Source organism: Dipodomys merriami, unplaced genomic scaffold (assembly GCF_024711535.1).
Source record: "Dipodomys merriami isolate MVZ:Mamm:240054 unplaced genomic scaffold, mDipMer1.0.p SCAF_69, whole genome shotgun sequence".
Taxonomy (NCBI): Eukaryota; Metazoa; Chordata; class Mammalia; order Rodentia; family Heteromyidae; genus Dipodomys; species Dipodomys merriami.
The window spans coordinates 5148328-5172730 of NW_027206279.1; the positions used below are offsets into that span (position 1 = coordinate 5148328).

Here is a 24403-nt window from a genome sequence, read left to right on the forward strand (position 1 = left end):
CCACTTAAGCCACAGCTCCACTTCTGGCTTTTTTGGTAGTTGATTGGACTTCCCTGCCCAGGGCCAACTTTGACCCATGATCTTCAGATCTTCGCCTCCTGAAGATTACACAGATGAGCCACCAGCACCTGACTGCCCAGCTCTTGATGTGTTTCTTCTGATTTATCTCTTTGCATTCTTCTCCTTGCTTACCAAATTTCAGTCACTTTGTTTCTCTTTCAGTTCTTTGACTGAGGCAGGATGTGACCAGCTTCAGGGCCTTAACTTAGTGAGTACCTTACTTACTTACTTACTTACTTACTTACTTACTTACTGATCCATTCTAGAGGTCTCTCTCCAGAATACCACACTCCCTCTTTCCGCTCTGTTTTCTAGTCAGCCTAAGTGTCTCCCCTGCTTCCTCTTCCTTAGCACTTATCATGATCTTAACTCTTGCCTCTTGCTTTGATTTTCAATTTCCTGAAGTTAAGGACCTCTTCTTTACTACTTCTTATCTAGTGCTTGGCTCACAAGGGCACTGGCAGTAGGTGACCATCTCAGCTTTCCTGGGCTAAGGAGTTTGCTGAATGCAGGGCTTCTCCTTTCTAAACGAGGACAATCACAGGGAAACCACAATGTTTGGGCACACTAGTTAGTAACTGTTATATGTGTGGCGTAGGTAAGTGAAAAAGAGCTTAGCATGCTAATTAGCTATAAAAATCTGTTGAGTTTTATTCATAAGGGTTTTACTCTTTTCTCCTTGCTTTATTTTAGTATCTCACTTTTGGCTGTCTAGTTTAAATGTGGCTTTAAGCAATGCTAAGGAAACTGCTGAAGAAGCCAGATATGGCATCTCTCCACAGCTATGCTACGGTATGTTGGACACTAGCATTATTCTAAGCAGATCAGTTCGGCTTAAATTTACTATAGTATGCTGTTAGCCCATATTCCATTTCTCTAGCAATGTTAAGATAAGCAGAAGTTTTTCACTGAGATGAAATACAGGGATTATAGTGAGAGAGAGCCTCAGGACACAGGCGTGCACAGCAGGAGGTGGGTCTGCCCTTACGTGTGAACCAGTACTCAGACTGGCTTAGTATGGGTGTTGGATATGTCACTCCTACAAAATTATTTATATGTGCAATGTGGTGAAGGTTTTGAGTTTATTTTTTTATTTTTGTGCTGGTCCTGGGCCTTGAACTCAGGACATAAGCTCTATCCCTGAGCTCTTTAGCCACAGCTCCATTTCCAGCTTTTTTTCCCCCCCTTTTTTTTTTTTTTTGGTGTTTAGTTGGAGATAACAATCTCACAGACTTTCTTGCGCAGGTTGGCCTTGAGCTGAAATCCTCAGATCTCAGCCTCCTGGGTAACTAGGATTATAAGTGTGAGCCACCAGAGCCCTGCTTGTTTTTTTTGTTTTGGTTTGGTTTTCTTTGGTCAGTCGTGTGCCTGGGCACTGTCCCTGAGCTCATCAGCTCAAGGAGAGCACTCTACCACTTGAGCCACAGTGCTACTTCCAGTTTTCTGGTGGTTAATTGGAGATAAGAGTCTCACGGACTTTCCTGTTCAGCCTGACATTGAGCTATGATCCTCAGATCTCAGCCTCCTGAGTAGCTAGGATTACAGGCATGAGCCACTGGCACCCAGCTCTACTTGTTTGGTTTTTTTTTCTGGTCGGTCATGGGGCTTAGGTGCTGTCCCTATGCTCTTCAGCTCAAGGTGAGCGCTCTACCGCTTGAGCCACAGTGCCACTTCAGGTTTTCTAGTAGTTTATTGGAGATAAGAGTCTCACGGACTTTCCTGCCCGGGATGGCTTTGAACCTCGATCCTCAGATCTCAGCCTCCTGAGTAGCTAGGATTATAGGCATGAGCCACTGGTGCCCGGCTACTTGTTATTTTTTAAACTGGTCTCTGAACTCAGGGCCTCATACTTGCTAGACTAGCACTCTACCACTTTAGCTCCTACTTCTAATTAGTTTCTGAATAGTGTCTTTTGTTTTTGTCCATGCAGGCCTTAGACCTCAGTCTCTTACATGTATCTCCCTTGTAGTTGGAATGACAGGCACATACATCACACATGGCTTATTGATTGAGATGTATCACTAACTTTTTTGTCCAACTGGACTGCAGCCTCTGGGTCTCTGCCCCCCAGGTAGTTGGAATTATAGATATGTACCATCATACCCAACCCCTAGGGACAGTAACTTTTAATGGACATCTACATATGATTGTTAACGTTTCGGGTAAGGCTTTGATTATGAGTTGTATCCATCAGATTTCCATTAATATAACAAAGCAAGTGAAGTCATAGAAAAGGCTTATTTAGCTCACAGTTTGAGAGGCTGGAAGTTCAAACAGCAGTACCATATCCTGAGAGTGCACGCGTCCCTGTGTGTTTTCAGGTCTCCCTCTCTTCTTCTTCTTTTTTTTTTTGGCCGGTCTTGGGGTTTGAACTTAAGGCCTGGGCACTGTCCCTGAGCTTCTTTTGCTCAAGGCTAGCGCTCTACCACTTGAGAGCCACAGCACCACTTCCACTTCCAGCTTTTTCTGTGTATGTGGTGCTGAGGAATGGAACCCAGGGCTTCATGCATGCTAGGCAAGCACTCTACCACTGAGCCACATTCCCAGACCCCTCTCTTCTTATAAAGCCTCCAGGATTCAGTCATGAAGACCCAATCCCATAACTTTCCTAAAGACTGCTTCTAGGCAGTCTTTCTTTCCTAAATGTTATTTACATAGTAAATAACATTTGATATACTATTGTACTATATGTGAGGAAGGGTATCTGTGTTTCTCTTATGATGAATTGGTACTATGATAGGAGTTCTAATGCTTTATAAACTCTGAGGGAGCCAGGCGCCGGTGGCTCACGTCTGTAATCCTGGCTACTCAAGAGACTGAGATCTGAGGATCACATTTCAAAGCCAGCCCAGGTAGAAAAGTCCACAAGACTGTTATCTACAATAAACTACTCAGAAAAACTGGAAAGTGGCACTTGGCTCAAGTGGTAAAGAACCTTGAGCAAAATAAGCTCAGAGACCTTGTCTAGGCCCTAAGTTCAAGCCCCAGTACCAGCAAAAATAATAGATAGATAGATAGATAGATAGATAGATAGATAGATAGATAGATAGATAGATAGATAGATAGATAGATACCAGTGGCTCAGACCTGTAATCCTAGCTACTCAGGAAGCTGAGATCTGAGGATTGCAGTTCAAAGCCAACTTGGACAGGAAAGACCATGAGACTCTAATCTCCAATTAACCACCAGGAAACGGTAAGTGGCACTGTGGCTCAAAGTAGTAAGTGCTAACCCTGAGCAAAAGAGCTTGGAAACAGCGCCCAGGACCTGAGTTCAAGCCCCACAACTGACAAAAATAAAATAAACATTAATCTTTATAAACCATGAGGGATTAGGGAGAAGATCATTTGCCGAAAATCTTCCTAGAGGCTATAGATTTATCTTAGGGAATATAGCAATAAATGACCATCTCAAATTACCGTGCCACCTAGCATTCTTATTCATAAGTATTTAATCACCCAAGTGAAGCAAAAACTTATGTATATGAACATAGAATTGCCCACAAATGGGAACAACCAGATGTTTTTCAGTTGGTGAGTGGGTAAACATTGATGTACCCATACAATAAAATTGCAAAAGCTACTGATAGATGCTACAGTTGGGTGAATCTCAAAGCCTTAACACTCAGCTCAAGACGCCAAATTCAAGACTGCAAACCATGGGAGTCCATCTGTGACAGTCTACGTAATAGACACAGCTGAAGAGACATGGCAGTCCTGTGGTCGCATAGAGGCTGATAGGGTAAAAGGAGGATGAGGGAATGCTGGGATGGTGGCCTCTCCTGTATCTTGTTTAGAGAAGTGTTAACACTGAGTCTATTTGTCAAACGCATACGTTAGAAAAGATACTTGTATAAATGATATCTCCAGTTTTTGTTTTGTTTTTAAAACAAACCCGCAAATATTGCTCTAATGTGCATTTGGTCTATGGAGGTGTGGAAGAGGCTTGTTGTGTGGTGTGGTGTGCTAGCTCTCATGGAAGGAGATGGGAGCCATTTCCTGGCTGCTGTGGAGAAGAAAGTGTCAGCTGTTTAATCTGAGAAGGTCATTTTCTCGTTCTGGCCAAGGAAGGAGGTGCTCCTAAAATAGAAAGAGACTGGAAGGAGAAAACAGATACTTTGTGGCAGTCCATTATTTAAAAATCTGTCTTGGCACTTGACCTATATATCATCCTCAAGGAATACTACTACTAGTGTTTATTACCTGGACTTTCTCTTTTTTGGCACGTGGTGAGAACATTTTAGCCTTGTAGATTGTGCGTGATTTAAAAGCAGGTTCAAATCCTGACTCTCATGTACTAGGTGTGTTGCTAGGTCAGTCATACAGCTTGGGCAAAGTACTTTACCATGCTTCTGGACTTGTTTAAGTGAAGACAGTAACATTACCTACTGTAGGTTATGGTGATGTGCCTTGTGTCTAGAAGAATAGCACAATTGTCAGCTGCTATTGGTATCTGTAGAGCAAGTGCCCCCAGGTTGTGTTTGTCTGTTTTGCCTGTACCAGGTTTTAAACTCAAGGCCGATGCTCTCGAATGGCTTAATCATACACAGGTGGCAGGCACTCTTACTTGAGCCATGCCTCCATCCTGCCTTTTTTTCTGGCTAATTGGAGATAAGAGTTTCCTGGATCTGTCTGCTTAGGCTGGTTTCAAAGTTCAATTCTCAGATCTCAGCCTCCTGAGTAGCTAGGATTACAGGCGTGAGCCCCCAGTGCCCCGCTGCTTGTGTTTTTGAGCAGCTGACGTGAATAGGGAAGAAGTAATGGGAGAGAGGGAGCCGGATGGTAGCAAATCCTGTAGCACCCTCAGTGATGTGTCCCCCTGCCGATCTGATCTCACTGAATCACCAGCACAAAACAGAAGGGAGAGGGGGTGTTAGGGTTGTCAGATTGGGATTCTCATGTAGGGGCTAGCACCCTTACTGCTTCTTGTCACAGCCTGGATTAAGCATCAGAAATACACCTCCTCCACCACTCCCATATAAACATTCAAAATATAATGACCTAGAAACTGGCAGTTTGTAAACATACGTAAATAGCCCCTCAATCATTAATTTTCCTATGAAATGCAATAGGAAGCTTGCATTATTGCCCACATAGCATTGAAGAACAGTGAACAGGTACTTTGATCATCACAGTTCCTCGCTATGAGTACTGACAGTCAGTATTGCTGTGGTTTAGAGAGGAATAACTCTTGGCTTTAAGGCTTGTGTTTCTCATGAAGAAGGACAGGGCAGGTTTTGGAAGCCTTGTTTTTAACACTTGGGAATATGGGCATTCGGACTGACCGTGTACTAAAAGTCTTCATGATGACGTCCTTGCATGGAAGCGGCCAAGGCATGGAAGCCAGGGGGGTGTTGTGTTACTCTTTCTCTGCTGACCAGAACTGATAGGATACTTCCCACTTCTCCTCTTAGGAGCTCTTGTCCCTGGCAAAACGGAAGCGCAGTGACTCTGAGGAGAAGGAGCCACCTGTGAGCCAGCCTGCAGCTTCGTCAGACTCAGAGACGTCCGACAGTGACGATGAGGTGGGTGTGGAAGGCCAGGCCAGTGAGATGGGTAGATAACCAGTCCCTGAGCTGGTGACAGCTGACCAGCCAAACCTCAGTAAGTTAGGACTCCAGCCTAACATCTATTGTAGACAGGAAACCTCAGATGGGACAGTTTTTTTAGAAAGATTAAGTCAAAGCCCAACAAATTAAGCACCAAGAAATGGGTACTTAGAGGACCAGGGCAAGGAGAGAGGGCTGGACAATATAGGGGAAGCGGAGGAGAGTGCAGTCAAGAGTTCATTGTAATACCATAAAATTAATTTAAGGGCTGGGAAGGTGGCTCAGTGGGAGAGTGCTTGCCTTGCATGCATGAGGCCCTGGGTTCGATTCCTCAGCAACACAGAAGCAGAAAAAGCTGGAAGTGGCACTGTGGCTCAAGTGGTAGAATGCTAGCCTTGAGCTGAAGAGCTGAGGGACAGAGCCTAGGCCCTGAGTTCAGCCCCATGACTGACAAAAAAAAAGAAAAGAAATGTAAGGAAGGGGCTGGGAAGGTGGGTCAGTGGTAGAGCACTTGCCTTGCATGCATGAAGCCTGGGGTTCCATTCCTCAGCACCACATAAGCAAAAAAAGCCAGAAGTGGAGCTGTGTGGCCCAAGTGGTAGAGTGCTGACTTTGACCACAAAGAGGCTCAGGGACAAGTGTCCAAGCCCCGAGTTCAAACCCTAGGACCAGAAAAAAGACAGAAAGAAAGAGGGAAAGAGAGAGAAAGAAAGAAAGGTAAGGAAAGGATGGGTCAAAGGAGGATGGGATTGTTGAAGGGGGTGACATGGGTCAAGGTACATTGTACTCACATACTGCTTTGTTAAATGACGCCTCCCTTGTACAGCTACTAAGGGAAGCTCTGAATTGTCACATTTGATGTACTCCTAGATAGAGAACCTCTTCACAGGACATTCATAGCCGTTCTTTTTTTTTGGTTGGTCATGGGACCTGAACTCGGCCTGGGCGCTGTCCCTCAGCTCTTCAGCTCAAGGCTAGCACTCTACCACTTGAGCCACAGCACCACTTCCGGTTTTTTCTGCTTATGTGGTGCTGAAGATTCGAACCCAGTGTCTCATGCATGCAAGGCAAGCGCTCTACCACTGAGCCACCTTCCCAACCCTCATAGCCATTCTTTAGCTGCTCTCAGCCTTATTGCAGAAGTGCAAGAAATCATTGTTTAACTTGTTTTTGTTTTTGTTTTTTGTTTTTTTTTTGCCAGTCCTGAGGCTTGAACTTGGTCTGGGTGCTGTCCTTGACCTCTTCAGTTCAAGGCTAGCACTCTACCACTTGAGTCACGGCGCCACTTCCGGCTTTTTCTGTTGCTGTGGTACTCAGGAATCCAACCCAGGGCTTCATGCATTCTAGTCAAGCACTCTACCACTACACCATATTCCCAGCCTTAAGTCATCTTTTTAATCCTACTTTCATGTCAGAAAAGAAATTATATGTCAGCCATTACTGGCACACATCTGTAATCCCATCACTGCAGAGGCTGAGGCAGAGAAATGGAGAGATCAAGCCAACCTGGGCTACATAGCAACACCCTGAATCCCCCAAAAAAATCTCCAGGTGCTGAGGGCTCACATCTGTAATCCTAGCAACTCAGGGAGCTGAGATAAGAGGATCGTGGTTCAAAGCCAACCATGGGCAGAAAATTGGTGAGAATCATATCTTAAGCACCAAAAATGCCAGATGTGGGGCTGTGATAGCTCAAGTGATAGAGTGTTATTTGCCTTGAATACAAAAGCTCAAGGACAGCACCGGAGCCATAAGTTCAAGCCCTAGGACTGACATTAAAAAAAAAACAAAACTATGAAAATCTAGTTTATTGTCTAAACCAAGGCATCTTTCTCAAATTGCCACCAACACTGAAAGGCTGCATGGAAGCTGGGTGGGGGGAATGGTGGTGAAATGCTGGATTTAACGTGTTCCTTCCAGTCGGTGCTGGTGGCTCACATCTATAATCATAGCTACTCAGGGGCCTGAGATTTGAGGATTGCTGTTCAAAGCCAGCCCGAGCAGGAAAGTCTGTGAGACTTTTTTTTTTTTTTTTTTTTTGTGGGTCATGGGGCCTGAACTCTGGGCCTGGGAGCTGTCCCTCAGCTCTTCAGCTCAAGGCTAGCGCTCTACCACTTGAGCCACAGCGCCACTTCCAGCTTTTTCTGCTTCTGTGGTGTTGAGGAATGGAACCCAGGGCCTCATGCATGCAAGGCAAGCACTCTACCACTGAGCTCCCTTCCCTGCCCCTGTGAGACCTTTTTTTCTTTGTCTGTCATGGGGCTTGAACTCTGGCCTTGGGCACTATCCCTCAGCTCTTCAGCTCAAGGCAAGCATGCAACTTCTTGAGCCATAGCGCTACTTCCAGTTTTCTAGTGATTTATTGGAGATAAGGGTCTCACAGACTTTCCTGCCCAAGCTGGCTTTGAACTGTGATCCTCAGATCTCAGCCTCCTGAGTAGCTAGGATTACAGGCGTGAGCCACTGGGACCAGCCTTGTCCCGCCCGCCCCTGCCCCCCCCCATACTCTTATCTCCAAAGTGGAGATGTGGCTCAAGTGGTTGAGAGCTTGCCTTGAGCTGAAGAGCTGAGGGACAGCACCCAGGCCCAGAGTTCAAGCCCCACTACTGACAAAAAAAAAAGTGCTCTTTCCCTGTACTGATTGCCTGGAGAGAGATAATACTACCTTTCTGTTTTATCTATTCCACTGCTGTCTAGGAGAATAATTTTAACAGCAAACTTTTTAATGTTTACTACAATGAAATTTAATATTTCTATAAATTTAATGAAATTTAATTAACAGCTGAACAGCATTTACCAGTCCTGCATATGCAAATTATTTGAGTTCTGAATGACTATAGTAATATGCTCTTGGTCTTAAATAATTTAATAGACCTAAAATTACTTTTCCTAGCAAGAGATAGTGAATGTTTATTTTTTTAATTTAATGGAAAAGCTATAATTCTCTATGAATAAAATAACCCAATAAGTTCAAAAATCAGCAAGTCTATGGAGAAGTTTTAGTTTTGCTTCTGTTTTCTTTTTTTTAAATGCAGAGATAATTCAGGAAAATCGACATAATTTTCTGTCTCAGTATTTCTGCAAATACTTTTATTTTGCCGGGCGCTGGTGGCTCACGCCTGTAATCCTAGCTACTCAGGAGGCTGAGATCTGAGGATCGCGGTTCAAAGCCAGCCCGGGCAGGAGAGACCATGAGACTCCTATTTCCAATAAACCACCAGAAAACCGGAAGTGGCGCTGTAGCTCAAGTGGTAGAGTGCTCGCCTTGAGCTGAAGAGCTGAGGGACAGCGCCCAGGCCCAGAGTTCAAGCCCCACGACCGACAAAAAAAAAAAAAAACTTTTATTTTTCATTTTCAGACATCAGCTGCTATGGTTCTCTTCTCCCCCCCCCCCCCCCCCCATATATATACACATTTTTTTTTTTTTTGTCAGTCATGGGACTTGAACTCTGGCCTGGTCACTATTTCTCTGCTCTTCAGCTGAAGGTGAAGGCTCTACCACTTGAGCCACAGCACCACTTCTGGTTTTCTGGTGGTTAATTGGAGATAAGAGTCTCACAGACTTTCCTGCCCTGGCTGACTTTGAACAGAGATCCTCAGATCTCAGCCTCCTGTGTAGCTAGGATTACAGGTGAGAGCCACCAATACCCACCTTCTTTTTTTTTTTTTTGGTCCGGTCATGGGGCTTGAACTCTGGGCCTGGGCGCTGTCCTTCAGTTCTTCAGCTCAAGGCTAGCGCTCTACCACTTGAGCCACAGCACCACTTCCGGCTTTTTTCTTTTTGCTTATGTGGTGCTGAGGAATCGAACCCATGGCCTCAGGCATGCAAGGCAAGTGCTCTACCACTGAGCCACCTTCCTAGCCCCCAATACCCACCTTCTATATTCTTCTTAAGGTTGAGTCTGTCTTGTGTCTAGAATGCCTTGGGTTTGTGGGCTTTCATTTCCTTAAGACACAAGCAATAGGTGGGCACTATGGTATATGCCTATAATCCTAATAGTGAGGAGGCTAAGACAGCAGGATTGAAAGTTTGAGGCTGGCCCGGGCTACATAGAGAAAACCTTCCTAAGTGGTGTAGGGGGAGAGGACAGGATAAAAGCAGTATCTATTCTTGGGCCTCTTTCATTCACCTCTTGTCTATTGTTGGGTCAAAGTCTTCAGCATGCAGTTACTGTAGAGATTCCCTTTATCTTATTTGTTGTTTTAGACAAGGACTCACTGTGTTCCCTAGGTTAGTCTATGCTAGTCTTGAACTTGTTGGCTCAAACAATCCTTCTGCTTCTGCCTCCTAGTAAGCTGATATTGTATGGTTTGTGCCACTATACTTGGCTTTTTCCTTGTCTTTATGTGTATGTGTGTTGTTGGTGTTGTCTGGCCTTGGGCTCTTGCTTGGCTTTCTGGCTCACAGCATTAGCTGTGAGCCATACCTCCAGTCAGCATTTTGGCTGACATGTATAGTGCACATTAAGTATAAGATCCAGTTAGAGAGACAATAGATGTGTTGATTGAAACCATTAAGTGTCAGAATATGTATGTGGGTTTGTTCTGTTTTGTTTTTGTGCATGTGTTGCTCATGGGACTCAAACTCAGGGCCTGGGTGTTAGCCGAGAGAGAGAGAGAGAGAGAGAGAGAGAGAGAGAGAGAGAGGAGAGGGGGAGGAGAGGGGGAGAGAAAGGGGGAGAGAGAGAGAGAGAGAGAGAGAGAGAGTGAGTGTGTGTTGGGGCTCTGTCCCCGAGTGTCTTAGTGTCTTTGTGCTCTGAGCAACTATTCTACCACTTGAGCCACATCACCACTTCGTGTTTTTTTGAGTAGTTTATTAGAGATAAGAGTCTCACAAGCTGGGCACTGGTGGCTGCCACCTATAATCCTAGCTACTCAGGAGGCTGAGATCTGAGGATTGTTGGCTCAAAGCCAGCCTGGGTAAGAAGGTCCATGAAACTCTTCAATTAATCACCAGAAAACCAGACGTGGTGCTGTGGCTTAAGTGGTAAAGCGCTCACCTTCAGCTGAACAGCTCAGGAATATTGCACAGGCTCCAAAAAAAGCCTCACAGACTTTTCTGCCTGAGTTGGATTCTGTGATCCTCAGATCTCGGCCTCCTGCGTAGCTAGGATGGTAGACATGTACCACCAGTACCCAGCTTATGATTTTTTTTTTTTCTCAAGGCTAGCTCTTTAGCACTTGAACCACAGCTCCACTTTTGGTACTTTTTGGTGGCTAATTGGAGATAAAAGTGTTATGGAGGGGTTGGGAAGGTGGCTCAGTGGTAGAGTGCTTGCCTTGCATTCTTGAGGCTCTGGGTTCGATTCCTTAGTACCACATAAACAGAAAAAGCTGGAAGTGGCGCTGTGGCTCTAGTGGTAGAGCACTAACCTTGAGCTGAAGAGCTGAGGGACAGCGCCCAGACCCAGAGTTCAGGCCCACGACCTGCAAAGAAAAAAACCCAAAAACAAAAAGTGTCATGGAGATGAGCCAATGGCTAATGACTATAATCCTAGCTACAGTGGAGGCTGGCATCTGAGGATAATGGTTGAATGGTTTCCAGCCTGGGCAGGAAAGTTTGTGAGACTCCTTTCTCCAATTAACAACCAAAAGTAGAGCTGTCACTCCAGTGGTAAGTGCTAGCCTTGGGTGAAAAGCCGGAGACATCACTCAGGCCCTGAGCTCAAGCCCCAGGACAGACATAAAAAACAAAAACATACTTAGACCAGGAGGCATTCAGGAGACTCTGGTTTATAGGATTAAATGTAAAATACTAGAAATGTGATCCATAGTACAGGAAAAATGTCTGTGGATGATTATTACTACCCATTTAAATCTCTTTGAATAAATAATTGAGACAGGTACCTAAGTTTTTGTCATTAAAATTGGGTGGCAGTAAAAGTTGTTTTTTTTTTTCTGGTTCTAGAGATCAGCTAGGGTTTGTCCACTGAGATACGCTGCCGTATGGCTGAGCTGTACCTCTAGCCCAGAACTGTATTTTTACAAGTAAAGCACTGATGTTACTAATGCCCTACCCTTGTCATGCACTGAGTTCCCGGTTCTTTGCCGTTGGCGTCATGGACCTCAGTGAGTCAGCCTCCTGGGAGGCGAGGCAGCTTTGTCATCTTTATTTCTTGAGAAAATTTGCTGAGAGAAAACTTAAATACCATTCTCACATTCAGGCTTCGACAGGACAGCCCCTTGTAAATCAAAGCATCGTATTTCCTGCTATTTTACCCTGTTGTTTTCTAGTTCCTCTTTGAGAGATAAATGGTTCATACTACAAAATGGCTGCCAGCTGCTGCCAGCAGTAGCCAACTGAAGCAGTGTATAGAAGGACAAGGAACCAGAACCTCCTGAGTTGGGTTTACTTTTTTTTTTTTTTGGCCAGTCCTGGGGCTTGAACTGGGCCTGGGCACTGTCCCTGACCACCTCTTCAGCTCAAGGCTAGCGCTCTACCACTTGTGCCACAGAGCCACTTCCAGCTTTTTCTGTTGGTGTGGTCCTGAGGAATTGAACTCAGGGCTTCATGCATGCTAGTCAAGTTCTCTGCCACTGAGCCACATTCCCAGCCCGGATTTACTTTTGTGACTTCACATTTAGGGCATTTTGCTCTCATAAACACTTTTACCACTACCCCACCCCCCACCCAGGAGTCTAGAGTTTAGCTCTGTCATTGGAAAACCAAATCTGTAGGCAAAAATAGAGCTGACCATTCTGGCACATGTGTGACCCTGTAGCTCAGCCTTTCACTCATCCTCGTCATATTCTCATTAAGTAGAAGGAAAGAGGGCCACGACACTCTATCTGAAAATCTACCACTTATATAACTGAGCAATAAATATTGAGGAGTATTTGCATAGTTTTGCTGTTGTAACAAGAGCCAGTGCAAAAGAATACCTTACATGTTATTGATTCTAGTAAAATCCATATTGTCAGCACTAAAAGTTTGTGTATTTAGCTCAGTAGACTAAGAAATTGAACAATTTGGCCTATTTTGGGGTGTTTCAGACTGAAAATCAACACTCTTCCTTAGGAATTAGAATTTGAAGTGGCTAGAAACTCAGGGTTTTTTTTTGTTTGTTTTGTTGTTTTTTTCCAGTCGTTGGGATTGAACTCTGGACCTGGGCACTGTCCCTCAGCTCTTCAGTTCAAGGCTAGCACTCTACCACTTGAGCCACAGTGCCACTTCCTGCTTTTTCTGTTTATGTGGTGCTGAGGAATCGAACCCAGGGCCTCATGCATGTGAGGCAAGCACTCTACCACTGAGCCACCTTCCCAGCCCCTCCTTCCTCTTTTAAATAAAACCTAACACACTAGCCTTTAGCAGTTCCTATTATCTCTGTAACAGAAAACATGAAAAACTTTTCTCAGTTTTAGATAACTTACCTGACTTGCCGTAAGATTGACACCTTTGCCTTTCTGTTGCAGTAATGTCTGGTATACAGATTTCCTGCTATTACTCAGAAACTTAAAAGGTTACAGTTTGAACTGATGTTTAAAAAAAAATCTGCATTTTTGGAGTGGGAAGTTGGTTCAGTGGTAGTGTTTGCCTCGTATGCATGAGGCCCTGGGTTCGATTCTTCAGCACCACATAAGCAGAAAAAAGCCAGAAGTGGTGCTGTGGCTCAAGTGGTAGAGTGCTAGCCTTGAGCTAAATATCTGATTGACAGCGCCCAGGCCCAGAGTTCAGGCCCCACAACCTATTCCTCTCCCCCCAAAAAATCTGCATTTTTCTTCATGTGAAATAATTTGCCTGGACACTAGAGGCTCACACCTGTAATCCTAACTACTCAGGAGGCTAAGATCTGAGTACCACAGTTCAAAGCCCTCCTTGAGACTCTTACTTTGAATTAACCATTCAAAAACTGAAAGTGAAGCTGTGGCTCAAAGTGCTAGAGTATTAGCCTTGATCAAAAGAGCTCTGGGACAGTGCCCAGGCCCTGAGTTCAAGCCCTACAATCAGAAAAAAAAAGAAAAGAAAAGAGCCAGGAGCCAGTGGCTCACGCCTGTAATCCTAGCTACTCAGGAGGCTGAGATTTGAGGATCATGGTTCAAAGCCAGCCCAGGCAGGAAAGTCTGTGAGACTCTTCTCTCCAATAAACCACCAGAAAACTGAAAGTGACACTGTGGCTCAAGCGGTCGAGTACTACACTTAAGCTGAAAAGCACAAGGACAGTGCCCACACCAGAGTTCAAGCCCCACAACCAACAGGGAGTGGGGGGAAATATATATATATATTTTGTTTTGTTCTGTTTTGTTTCAAGTTCAAAGTAATAGAGTCTCTGGGCTGGGAAGGTGGCTCAGTGGTAGAGTGCTTGCCTTGCATGCATGAGGCAGTGGGTTTGATTCCTCAGCACCACATAAGTAGAAAAAGCTGGAAGTGGTGCTGTAGCTCAAGTGGTAAAGCGGTCACCTTGAGCTGAAGAGCTGAGGGACAGTGCCTGGGCCCAGAGTTCAGGCCTCACAACTGACAAAAAAAAAAAAAAAAAAAGTAATAGAGTGTCACAGTCATTTTGTGTGCAAGTGTGCACGTGAGCCCATACTGAAGTTTGAACTTAGAACACAGGCACTATTCCTTAGCCTTTTCACTTAAGGCTGGCACTCTATCACTTGAGCCACACCTCCACTTTGGCTTTTTGCTGGTTAATTGGAGATTAGAGTCTCTCAGACCTTTCTGCCTAGGTTGGCTTTGTTCCTTAGATCTCAGTCTCTTGAATAGCTAGGGTTATACAGGTATGAGCCATTGGTGTATGTCTATATAAGTCAGGTAAAGAGTTCATTTCCTTTTGGAGTGACTGTCTTCTTTTTGGTAGGTTGTACGGCTTGAACTCAGGGCCTAGGGGCTGTCCCTGAGTCTCTTTGTGTTCAAGGCTAGCATTCTCCCACTTGAGCCATAGTGCCACTTCCAGACGTTGAGTGTTTAATTGGAGATAAGTGTCTCATGGGGACTTTTCTGCCCAGATGGGCTTCAAACCTTGATCCTCAGATCTCAGCCTCCTGAGTAGCTAGGATGACAGGCCTGAGCTACCAGTGCCCAGGTTGTGGCTTTTTTTTTTTTCTTTTCTTTTCTTTTTTGGTACTGGGCATTGAACTCAGAACATTGAGCTTGCTAGGCAAGTGCTTTACCACTGAGCTAAATCCCAGACCATGGCTGTGATATTTATAAAATCAAAGATTCTTAACTCTTTGGGGAAGATAATTTTTTTTTTTAAGTAAGGTCTCCTGTATTGCCTAGGTTGGCCTCAAACTTGGTCTTTCTGCCTCTCCTTGTTAAGTTCTGGGATTACAGATATATACCACCATTCCTGGCTGAAGACTTAACTCAGGTTTTTCATTTATTTTCCCAGTGAAGTCCCTATTCCTATTTCAGTTTTTCTTTTCTTTTGTCATTGTAGTGGACATTTGGGAGCAATAAAAATAAGAAGAAAGGAAAAGCCAGAAAAATAGAGAAGAAAGGAACCATGAAGAAGCAAGCCAACAAAACTGCCTCCTCAGGCAGTTCAGACAAAGACAGTTCGGCTGAGAGCTCAGCACCCGAGGAAGGTAAGCTAAGGCCGCGTGGGAAGGGGGAGCGATGAGTTCCTGTTCGTGTCAGGGTGGACGCAGAAGCAGACAAAGGGGAAGGCAGAAGGGGCCCACCTGATGGCTCAACCTGTACCTTAGCGCAGTGGTTCTTAGCTTTTCTATGGTTGTGCATCCTTTGTGAACCTTGGAAGCATGTAATTCCTAAGTGTGCATAAGGCCTGAGCCCAACTGTGATTCTGAAAGCAGTCCGTGGTGGTGTCCACCAGGCCTGCCAAGGGCTGACCATGAAGGGAAGTCATGAATCAGTACAGAAGCCTCTAGAAAACCCATTTTTTAATTAAGCCAATGCCACTAGTTTAACATCTCAACAGTGATAACCTTTAAATTTCCAAGTTGTATGCAACCTGACTGGTATGAAATTGGCCTCACCTGGTTTTAAGTCCATGCCTACATGAAGTATTGGCTCAAGCACAGTTCTTTTTTGTTTGTTCGTTTGGTTTTTTGTTAGTCGTGGGGCTTGAACTCTGGGACTGGGCACTGTCTCTCAGCTCTTCAGCTCAAGGCAAGTGCTGTACCCCTTGAGCCACAGCACCACTTCTGGTTTTCTGAGTGGTTTATTGGAGATAAGAGTTTTCACGGACTTTTCCTGCCCAGGCTGGCTTTGAACTGTAATCCTCAGATCTCAGCCTCCTGAGTAGCTAGGATGACAAGTGTGAGCCACCGGTACCTGGCCTAAAGCACAGTTCTTTTTTTTTTTTTTTTTTTTTGTCGGTCGTGGGGCCTGAACTCTGGGCCTGGGCGCTGTCCCTAAGCTCTTCAGCAAAAGGCTAGCACTCTACCACTTGAGCCACAGCTCCACTTCCAGCTTTTTCTGCTTATGTGGTGCTGAGGAATTGAACTCAGGGCCTCATGCATGCCAGGCAAGCGCTCTACCACTGAGCCACCTTCCCAGCCCCAGGCACAGTTCTTAAGTTCTCAATTTCATTAGTACTTGTTCATAGTGTGTGCTGTCTTCTTATACACTTTGTCCTGTCAAAATCCAGTGTCATTAGGAAATCACTAATCAGTCATGAAATGGTTCAGTGTTGCCGGGTGCCAGTGGCTCAGGCCTGTAATCCTAGCTACTCAGGAGGCTGAGCTCTGAAGGATCGAAGTTCATGACACCCTTATCTCCAACAAACTACTTAGAAAAAGCCAGAAGTGGAACTGTGGCTCAAATGGTGGAGCACTTGCCTTGAGCACAAAGAGGCTCAGGGACAGTGCTCAGGCCCTGAGTTCAAACCCCAGGACAAGGAAAAAAATAAAAATTGATCAGTGTTTTAAAATGCCAGGTGAGGGCTGGGAAGGTGGCTCAGTGGTAGAGTGCTTACCTTGCATGCCAGAGGCCCTGGGTTCGATTCCTCAGCACCACATACGCTAAAAGAAAAAAGCCGGAAGTGGCGCTGTGGCTCAAGTGGTAGAGCGCTAGCCTTGAGCTGAAGAGCTAAGGGACAGCACCCAGGCCCAGAGTTCAGGCCCCACGACCGGACCCAAAAAAAACAAATAAAATGCCAGGTGACCTGTTTGCATGTACCAAGAATGGCCCCAGGGAGTTAAATTGGCCCTGTGCCATTTTACCCGGAAGAGCCAAAAGGCTATGATTGTCAACACTGGGATTGTTGTAGCATGACGTGCTCCTCTGCTGGGCCTTTGTTGCAGGTGAAGTGTCAGATTCTGACAGCAACAGCTCCTCTTCTAGCTCCGACTCAGACTCATCCTCAGAGGATGAAGAGTTTCATGATGGCTATGGAGAGGATCTCATGGGAGACGAGGAAGACAGGGCTCGACTAGAACAGATGACAGAGAAGGAGAGAGAGCAAGAACTGTTCAACCGCATAGAGAAGCGGGAGGTGTTGAAAAGAAGGTAAGGCTGTGGTGCCCTGCGTTCGGTGTTTGTTAGCTAGCCCTGCTTCTTTCCTTCCCATCTGACCTGTAGACATGGTTTGGCTTTATGATGGTGTGAAGCTACCTACACAGCCATTCTGTTCTTCACATTCAGTGCAGTTTAAGTTTCTGAACATGTTTGAAGCAGGCTAGGCCAAGCTCTGATGTTCAGTAGGGTAGGTGCATTTTTTAGCTATAGTACTTACGTTCCACTAGCAATGGGTTTATCAGGATGCATCCCATTGTAAGTAGAGCAGCATCTGAATAGAGACTAGCATTTTGGAAATATGGTTGTTAACATAAGGAAAGTAAATAACATAGTTACAAGCTAGGTGCTGGTGGCTTACACCTGTAATGCTAGCTACTCAGGAGGCTGAGATATGAGGATCTTAGTTCAAAGCAAGCCCAGGTAGGAAAGTCCATGAGACTCTTATTTCCAATAAACTACTCAGAAAAAGCTAGAAGTGGTGCTGTGGTTCAAGTGGTAGAGTGCTAGCCTTGAACACAAAGAGGCTCAGAGACAGCACCCAGGGCCTGAGTTTAAGCCCCAAGACTGGCAATAATAATAATAACAACAACATAGTTACATTTGGATCAGACTTACTGTTTACTCTTCTTCCATCAACTTTACTAATGTGCAGTACTCCTGAGGTTTTCTTGATGAGACAGTTACGTGTGCTATTTAATCTTCACAACAGCCCTGTGAGAACAATTGATTATTCCTTGTTGGAGAGTAGGTAGAAACTTTGGCTTTAAAGACATTTTAAATGAATGAAGAGCAAGCTCTGAGCGGGCAGAGACTAATGTGTCTTCTTCTCTACACTTTTCTTGGTGCTTGAATCATGACTAGTTCACATATAGCTGAGTACTAAATATCTGTTGAATGGAAGACACTTGTCACAGGTTATATGGCTGTAATCTGTGGGACTAGATTTCAAATCTGAGGCTATCTGACTCCATAAAACACATTGTGGCCACATGCTGTTCTGTTTCCTGGTAACTTACCTATTCTGAAACACACAGGCATTTACGCATTCTTACAGAGAAAGATCAGCATGTGACTATTTTTATTTTTATTTTTATTTTATGTATGTCTGTATGAATGTATTTTTGTGTCCGTACTAGGGCTTGAACTCTGGGCCTTGAGTGCTTTCTGACTTTTTTACTCATGGTACTCTACCATTTGAGCCACATCTCCAGTTCAGGCTTTTTGCTTGTTAAACGGAGAGTAGAATCTCTTGGCTATGTCTGCCTCAAGTTTCTCCAAAACTTACTCCTCAAATCTTGGTCTGGAATTACAGGCAAGAGTCACTGGCTCTTAGCTGCGTGATATGATTTCTGCTGAGCAAAAGACAGTAAGGAAGAGTTATAAGATGGTTTTGATTTTAGGAAGTAATAATTGAAAGTACTGTGGAGGTCACATCAAATGATATAAATTGGGTGAATAAATGGTAATTTACATATCTACAACTGGCTTTCAATTTATCAAGCTGCCAATAGAAATGATTTTCTAAAATTTCCACTTGGAATTCAAAAGATTCTAGCCATGGAAGCACTCACTATGTTAAAGTAGGTTGTCCGGCCTTCTGACATGGTTTTTGTACTTTTTAAAAGCTGTAATATTTGGACTGAGAAACTGGCTTTTGTCTTGGGAAATAAAAGAACTAGAATTCTTTGCTATGTGTCCAGTATCAGGAAAATAAAATCGAAGTACTTTCAGAAACTGGCTAGTTAGTTCCCTTGCCTCAGGGTGGCCGTTAGTCCTTCTGGAGGCCATATTACATGCTGTGAGTTATCCTAGACAGGAATGTTTGGCTTTCAGTCAACAGCAGGCAATAGACATTTGTTTTGAGTGTGAAAGCCTCCAAGGTTACCTGTGTTGAAACAAATAGACATTAAGAAGCTCTGCTGGGTCTTAGTGGTAGAGTGCTTTCCTAGCATGCCTGATGCCCTGAGTTCAATTCCACCCGTTACTTGTGAAATTTTTATTTCTCAAACTGTTGAGAGCATAACAAGAGGCCTCATCAAGAGGACCAACAGCTGGCTCACACCTGTAATCCCAGCTGCTCAGGAGGCTGAGATCTGAGGATCACAGTTCAAAGCCAGCCTGGTCAGGAGAGTGTGTGAGACTCTTATCTCTAATTAACTACCTGAAACCTGAGGAGGCTCAAAGTAAAAGAGCGCTCACCTTGAGCTGAAGAGCTCAGGGACAGTGCCTAGGCCCAGAGTTCAAGCCCCACAGCCAACAACAACAAAAAAAGAGGACTGACATCTGACTCACACATGTAATCCCTTTACTCAGGAGGCTGAGATCTGAGGATCAAGGTTCAAAGCCAATTTGGATAGGAAAGGCCGAGCAACTCTTATCTCCAGTTAGATACCTAAAACCCACAAATGGAACTGTGGCTCAAATGCTAGTAGAGCATTAGCCTTGAGCAAAAAGTTCAGGTACTGTGCCCAGGCTCTGAGTTCAGCCCCTACAACAGACAAAAAAAAAAGACGACAACAACCAACAACAGAACATCAGGCTCACAAGTGAAGAGTGGTTTGTCTCAGACTTCGTGTACATATTCTTTTTTTGTTTGCTTGCCTTAATAATAGAATGAAAAGAGTATATCAGTATTGAGTATATTATTTAAGAACTAAGTGAAAATTTGGCAACGTTACTTACCGTATAGAGATAAGAGTTGAATCTTTATTTAGCTGAGTGTGGTAGCACAAACATTGAATACCAGCTCTGGAAGGGTGAGTTAGGAACGTGGAGATGGAGGCCAGACTAGGGTATATAGAAAGACTATACCTCGGGCTGGGAAGGTGGCTCAGTGGTAGAATCCTTGCCTTGCATGTATGAGGCCCTGGGTTCGATTCCTCAGCACCACATAAGCAGAAAAGGCCAGAAGTGGTACTGTGACTCAAGTGGTAGAGCGCTAGCCTTAAGCTGAAGAGCTGAGGGACAGCACCCAGGCCCAGAGTTGAAGCCCCATGACAGAAAGAAAGAAAAGAAAGGAAGGAAGGAAGGAAGGAAAGGAAGAAAGAAGGAAGAAAGTCTCTATCTCAAAAATTGAAGAAAAAAAAAAGCTTGGGCTGGGAAGGTGACTCAGTGGTAGAGTGCTTGCCTTGCATGCATGAGGCCCTGGGTTCGATTCCTCAGCACCACATAAGCAGAAAAAAAGCCGGAAGTGGCGCAGTGGCTGAAGTGGTAGAGTGCTAGCCTTGAGCTGAAATGCTGAGGGACAGCGCCCAGGCCCAGAGTTCAGGCCCATGACCAGGCCCAAAAAAAAAAAAGCTTGGCTCCTGGTGGCTCACGCCTATAATCCTAGCTTCTCAGGAGGCTGAGATCTGAGGATCACAGTTCAAAGTCATCCCTGGTAGGAAAGTCCATGAGATTCTCATCTGTAATTAAGCACTAGAAAACCAGAAGTGGTGCTGTTGCTCAAGTGGTAGAGCGCTCCCCTTGAGCCCAAGAGCTCAGTGTCAGCATCCAGGCCCAGAGTTCAAGCCTCATGACCGATTAAAAAAAATTGGAAAAAAATTTGTTTAACCTTTTATTCTGTAAAGTTTCCTGAGTTCACGAGAAGTTATATTTGTTTCATAAGAGCCCAATTTGTGTGTGTGTGTGCATGTGCACATGCTGCATACACATGCTGGTCCTGGTGCTTGAAATCAGGGCCTGGGTGCTATCCCTGAGCTGCTTTTTCTCAAGGCTAGCACTCTAACCCTTGAGCCACAGTGCCACTTGTAGCTTTTTCTGTGTATGTGGTACTGAGGAGTCAAACCCAGGGCTTCACACATGCTAGGCCACCTTCCTTCCCATCCCTCCATTTTTTTAAATGTACATAAAAGGTATTAGAATTTCTTGCAGGAAGCCAAACTTTATTAACTCCTATTTATTTCTTTCTCCTAACTAATAGAAATAAGCCTTTATGTAAATTTCCTGCTTTGTATAAATTTACTTCCTTTATATAAATTTTCATTTTTTTTAATATCTTTTAACCAGGTTTGAAATCAAGAAAAAACTAAAAACAGCCAAAAAAAAAGAAAAAAAAGAAAAAAAGAAAAAGCAAGAAGAGGAGCAGGAGAAGAAAAAGCTGACACAAATTCAAGAATCTCAGGTAGGGGCTGGGAAGGTGGCTCAGTGGTAGAGCGCTTGCCTCACATGCATGAGGCCCTGGGTTTGATTCCTCAGCACCACATAAGCAGAAAAAGCCAGAAGTGGCACTGTGGCTCAAGTGGTAGAGCACTAGCCTTGAGCCGAAGTGCTGAGGGACAGCGCCCAGGCTCAGAGTTCAAGCCCCAGGACTGAAAAAAAAAAAAAAGGGAAAGGGGGCGGGAAGAATCTCAGGTAGGAGGTTCTGCAGGCCTCCTCCTTTCTGAGTTCACTGTGTTCGGGTTGCTGGTGTCAGAGGTGGCTTTATATGCATCAGCCCGTCCTAGTGAGTACAGCCTGTTAGGTGCTGTCTGTAATCTTTAGCAACTCTGACTTAAAACCTCTTAAACAGATGTCCAGCAGAGTGTGAGCTTTCCTTGAAGGAAAGTTGGTAGACTTCCTGTCCAATATAACTAAATGAGCTATGCTGTTTACTCTGGTGTGTGTCATATTAGACTTGATATAAATAGAACTGGGGAAATTAGTCATCTCTGTTCATGATGACATATCAACAAGTCCTAGGTCATAATCTAGGCTATTCTTATAGAACAATTTTATTTGTGTAATTTTTTTTCTATGCTTTTCCTGGGGCTTGAACTCAGGACTTGGGCACTGTCACTGGGGGTTTTTTGTTTTGTTTTGTTTTGTTTTGTTTTGTTTTGTTTTTTTGCTCAAAGCTAGTTCTCTACCACTTAAGCCACAGCTCTATGTCCAGCTTTCTTGGTGGTTGGTTGGAGATAAGCGTCTCATGGACTTTCTTGTCCTGGCTGACTTTGAATCATAACCCTCAGATCTCAGCCTTCTGAGTAGCTAGAGTTACAGGTGTGAACTGCCAGTGCCCAGCCATTAATTATGAAATTCTCCAACTTGTGTATTAAGCAGATAAACTTGGATGCTTTTGCTGCTCTGTTCTCTTTGTCCACAAGAGGATGCTGTGTTCCCTGTACAAGTTAAGTACAGAGAATCTTACCAACAGCCACCTTATGTATCCTTCCCTTCCAGGTAACATCCCACAACAAGGAACGACGTTCCAAGAGGGATGAGAAACTAGATAAGAAATCTCAAGCCATGGAGGAGCTGAAGGCAGAGCGAGAAAAACGGAAGAACAGAACAGGTAAGTGTGGGAAATGTAGTGGTCACTTTGATTTCCTGCTGCCACTTTTATTACCCCTTTATGACTGTTTATTATATTCCAAACATATGCTGAGAGTAGCATAATTATCCTCAGTGATCCTACTATATACAGTCTACTGGCCATTCTTGCTCAATCCCTACTCCCCTTCTCTAATTAGATAATTTTTAAGTAAATCCCAACATCACTGTATTTCAGCTACAAGTATTTCAGCATATGTCTCTTATACATAAAAGGCTTTTTAGGTTTTTTGTTTTGTTTCTTTCTTTCTTGGCACCTGTATGATTTTAACTCTCTTAATTCACAAGAACCCTGGTTACTACAGCCTGTCTAGGGAAGACACTACCCATTTGAGTCCTCTCCCATGAACATGAAAGATCATTCAGTGTGTTATTGTGAGTAAAAATTGTTCCCTTCTTTCTAGCTGAGCTCCTCGCCAAGAAACAGCCATTAAAAACCAGTGAAGTGTACTCCGACGATGAGGAGGAGGAAGAGGACGACAAGTCCAGCGAAAAGTCAGACCGTTCCTCCCGAACATCCTCATCTGACGAAGAAGAAGAGTGAGTTGCGTCCTTGTGCTCTTGAAGGCAGGAGAGGTGGTTCTTTGCAGACTAACTTGGTGTAGTTCTCAGAGCAAGCCTGTTTGGACCCTGCACTTGCTTTGCTTCAGTCCCCTGGCCTACTGACCTCAGCTTCCAACACATCTGTTTGTTCTGCCTGGGGTTCCTGGCCAGCTCGCTGACGTTTCACCCAGGCCTGGCTCACAGGTGCCCTGTGGCTTCCACCCACTTGCTTTTCTTTTGCCAGTCCTGGGGCTTGAACTCAGGGCCTGGGCACTGCCACTGAGCCTCTTTTCCTCAAGACTAGCACTCTACCACTTGAGCTGCCACAGCGCCACTTCTGGCTATTTCTGTGTATGTGGTACCGATGAATCTAACCCAGGGCTTCATGCATGCAGGCGAGCACTCTACCAAGCCACACTCCCAGCCCCAAAATCTGAATTTTTTTTTTTTTTTTGTAATTTTTTGATGGTGCTGGGTTTGAACTCAAGGCTTTGTGTTTATTAGGTAGGAGCTCTAGCTCTTGAGCCATGCCTGCAGCCACCTATTTTCTTACCGGGGGTGAAGACTTAGTTAAGACGCATCACAGTAATGGTTACAGGAAGCATGCTATTTTCCTGGTGTTTGTTTTCTCCTCTTAATCACCCGTACCTAGGGTTAGGTATTCACCCCTCTGTTCTCAGTTTTGCTGATAGATACTTCTATTGCCCCTGGGTTCCTCACAGGAAAGAAGAGATCCCTCCAAAATCACAACCAGTCTCCCTACCTGAGGAACTGAATCGGGTTCGGTTGTCACGGCATAAGCTAGAGCGTTGGTGTCACATGCCCTTCTTTGCAAAAACTGTCACAGGATGTTTTGTTCGGATTGGCATTGGAAACCACAACAGCAAACCAGTTTACCGGGTTGGTATTTCCTTCAGCACTTGTCCATGTTTTAAGAGTAATGATTCCCAGATTGGGGGTGTTGCTCAAATGGTGGAATGCCTTCCTAGCCAGTGTAAGGCCTCAAGTTCAAACCCCAGATATATATATATAGATAGATAGATAGATAGATAGATAGATATATGTATATACGCTTCCCTTACTAGGAGTTGGGCTACTGAACAAATTGGTTACTCTTCTGCCACCACGTAACTATGTTAGCCAACATTTTTTCCTGTTACAACTACCTCAGGCTATCAATTTATTAAAGAAAAGAAGAAAATCGTTGTTCAGATTGTTGGTTGCACTTGTGATACAGTCCTGTAATCCCAGCACTTAAGAGGCTGAGGCGTGAGGATTGAGTTTTGATTCCACGGTTACAGAGCAAGACCTTGTCTCCAAAAACAACGTACAATTGGCTTCTGGAGCTAGGTTCAGTGGCACAAGCCTGAAGTGCCAGATAACTTCTTCTCTCTATTACCATGGGCACAAGGCTTCCTGTTCTTGGCCATGTGAATTCCAAACCAGAAACATGCTGGGGCTCTACGGCGCAGGGCTACTCTGTGTTCAGGTGGAGAACAGATAGGAGTGGTGCAGAGAAC

General features: G+C 44.5%; 1 protein-coding gene across 1 annotated transcript in view; it reads left to right on the plus strand.

The window, feature by feature from the left end:
• The window catches only part of Rtf1 (RTF1 homolog, Paf1/RNA polymerase II complex component), a 40742-nt gene that overhangs the window by 7728 nt on the left and 8611 nt on the right, over positions 1 to 24403 (plus strand). The window contains exons 2-8 of the mRNA XM_070005844.1: positions 5474 to 5584; positions 14989 to 15136; positions 16817 to 17021; positions 21039 to 21153; positions 22191 to 22302; positions 22745 to 22880; positions 23606 to 23783. Coding sequence (XP_069861945.1) covers positions 5474 to 5584; positions 14989 to 15136; positions 16817 to 17021; positions 21039 to 21153; positions 22191 to 22302; positions 22745 to 22880; positions 23606 to 23783 — 1005 coding nt within the window. The remainder of the gene's footprint in view (positions 1 to 5473; positions 5585 to 14988; positions 15137 to 16816; positions 17022 to 21038; positions 21154 to 22190; positions 22303 to 22744; positions 22881 to 23605; positions 23784 to 24403) is intronic.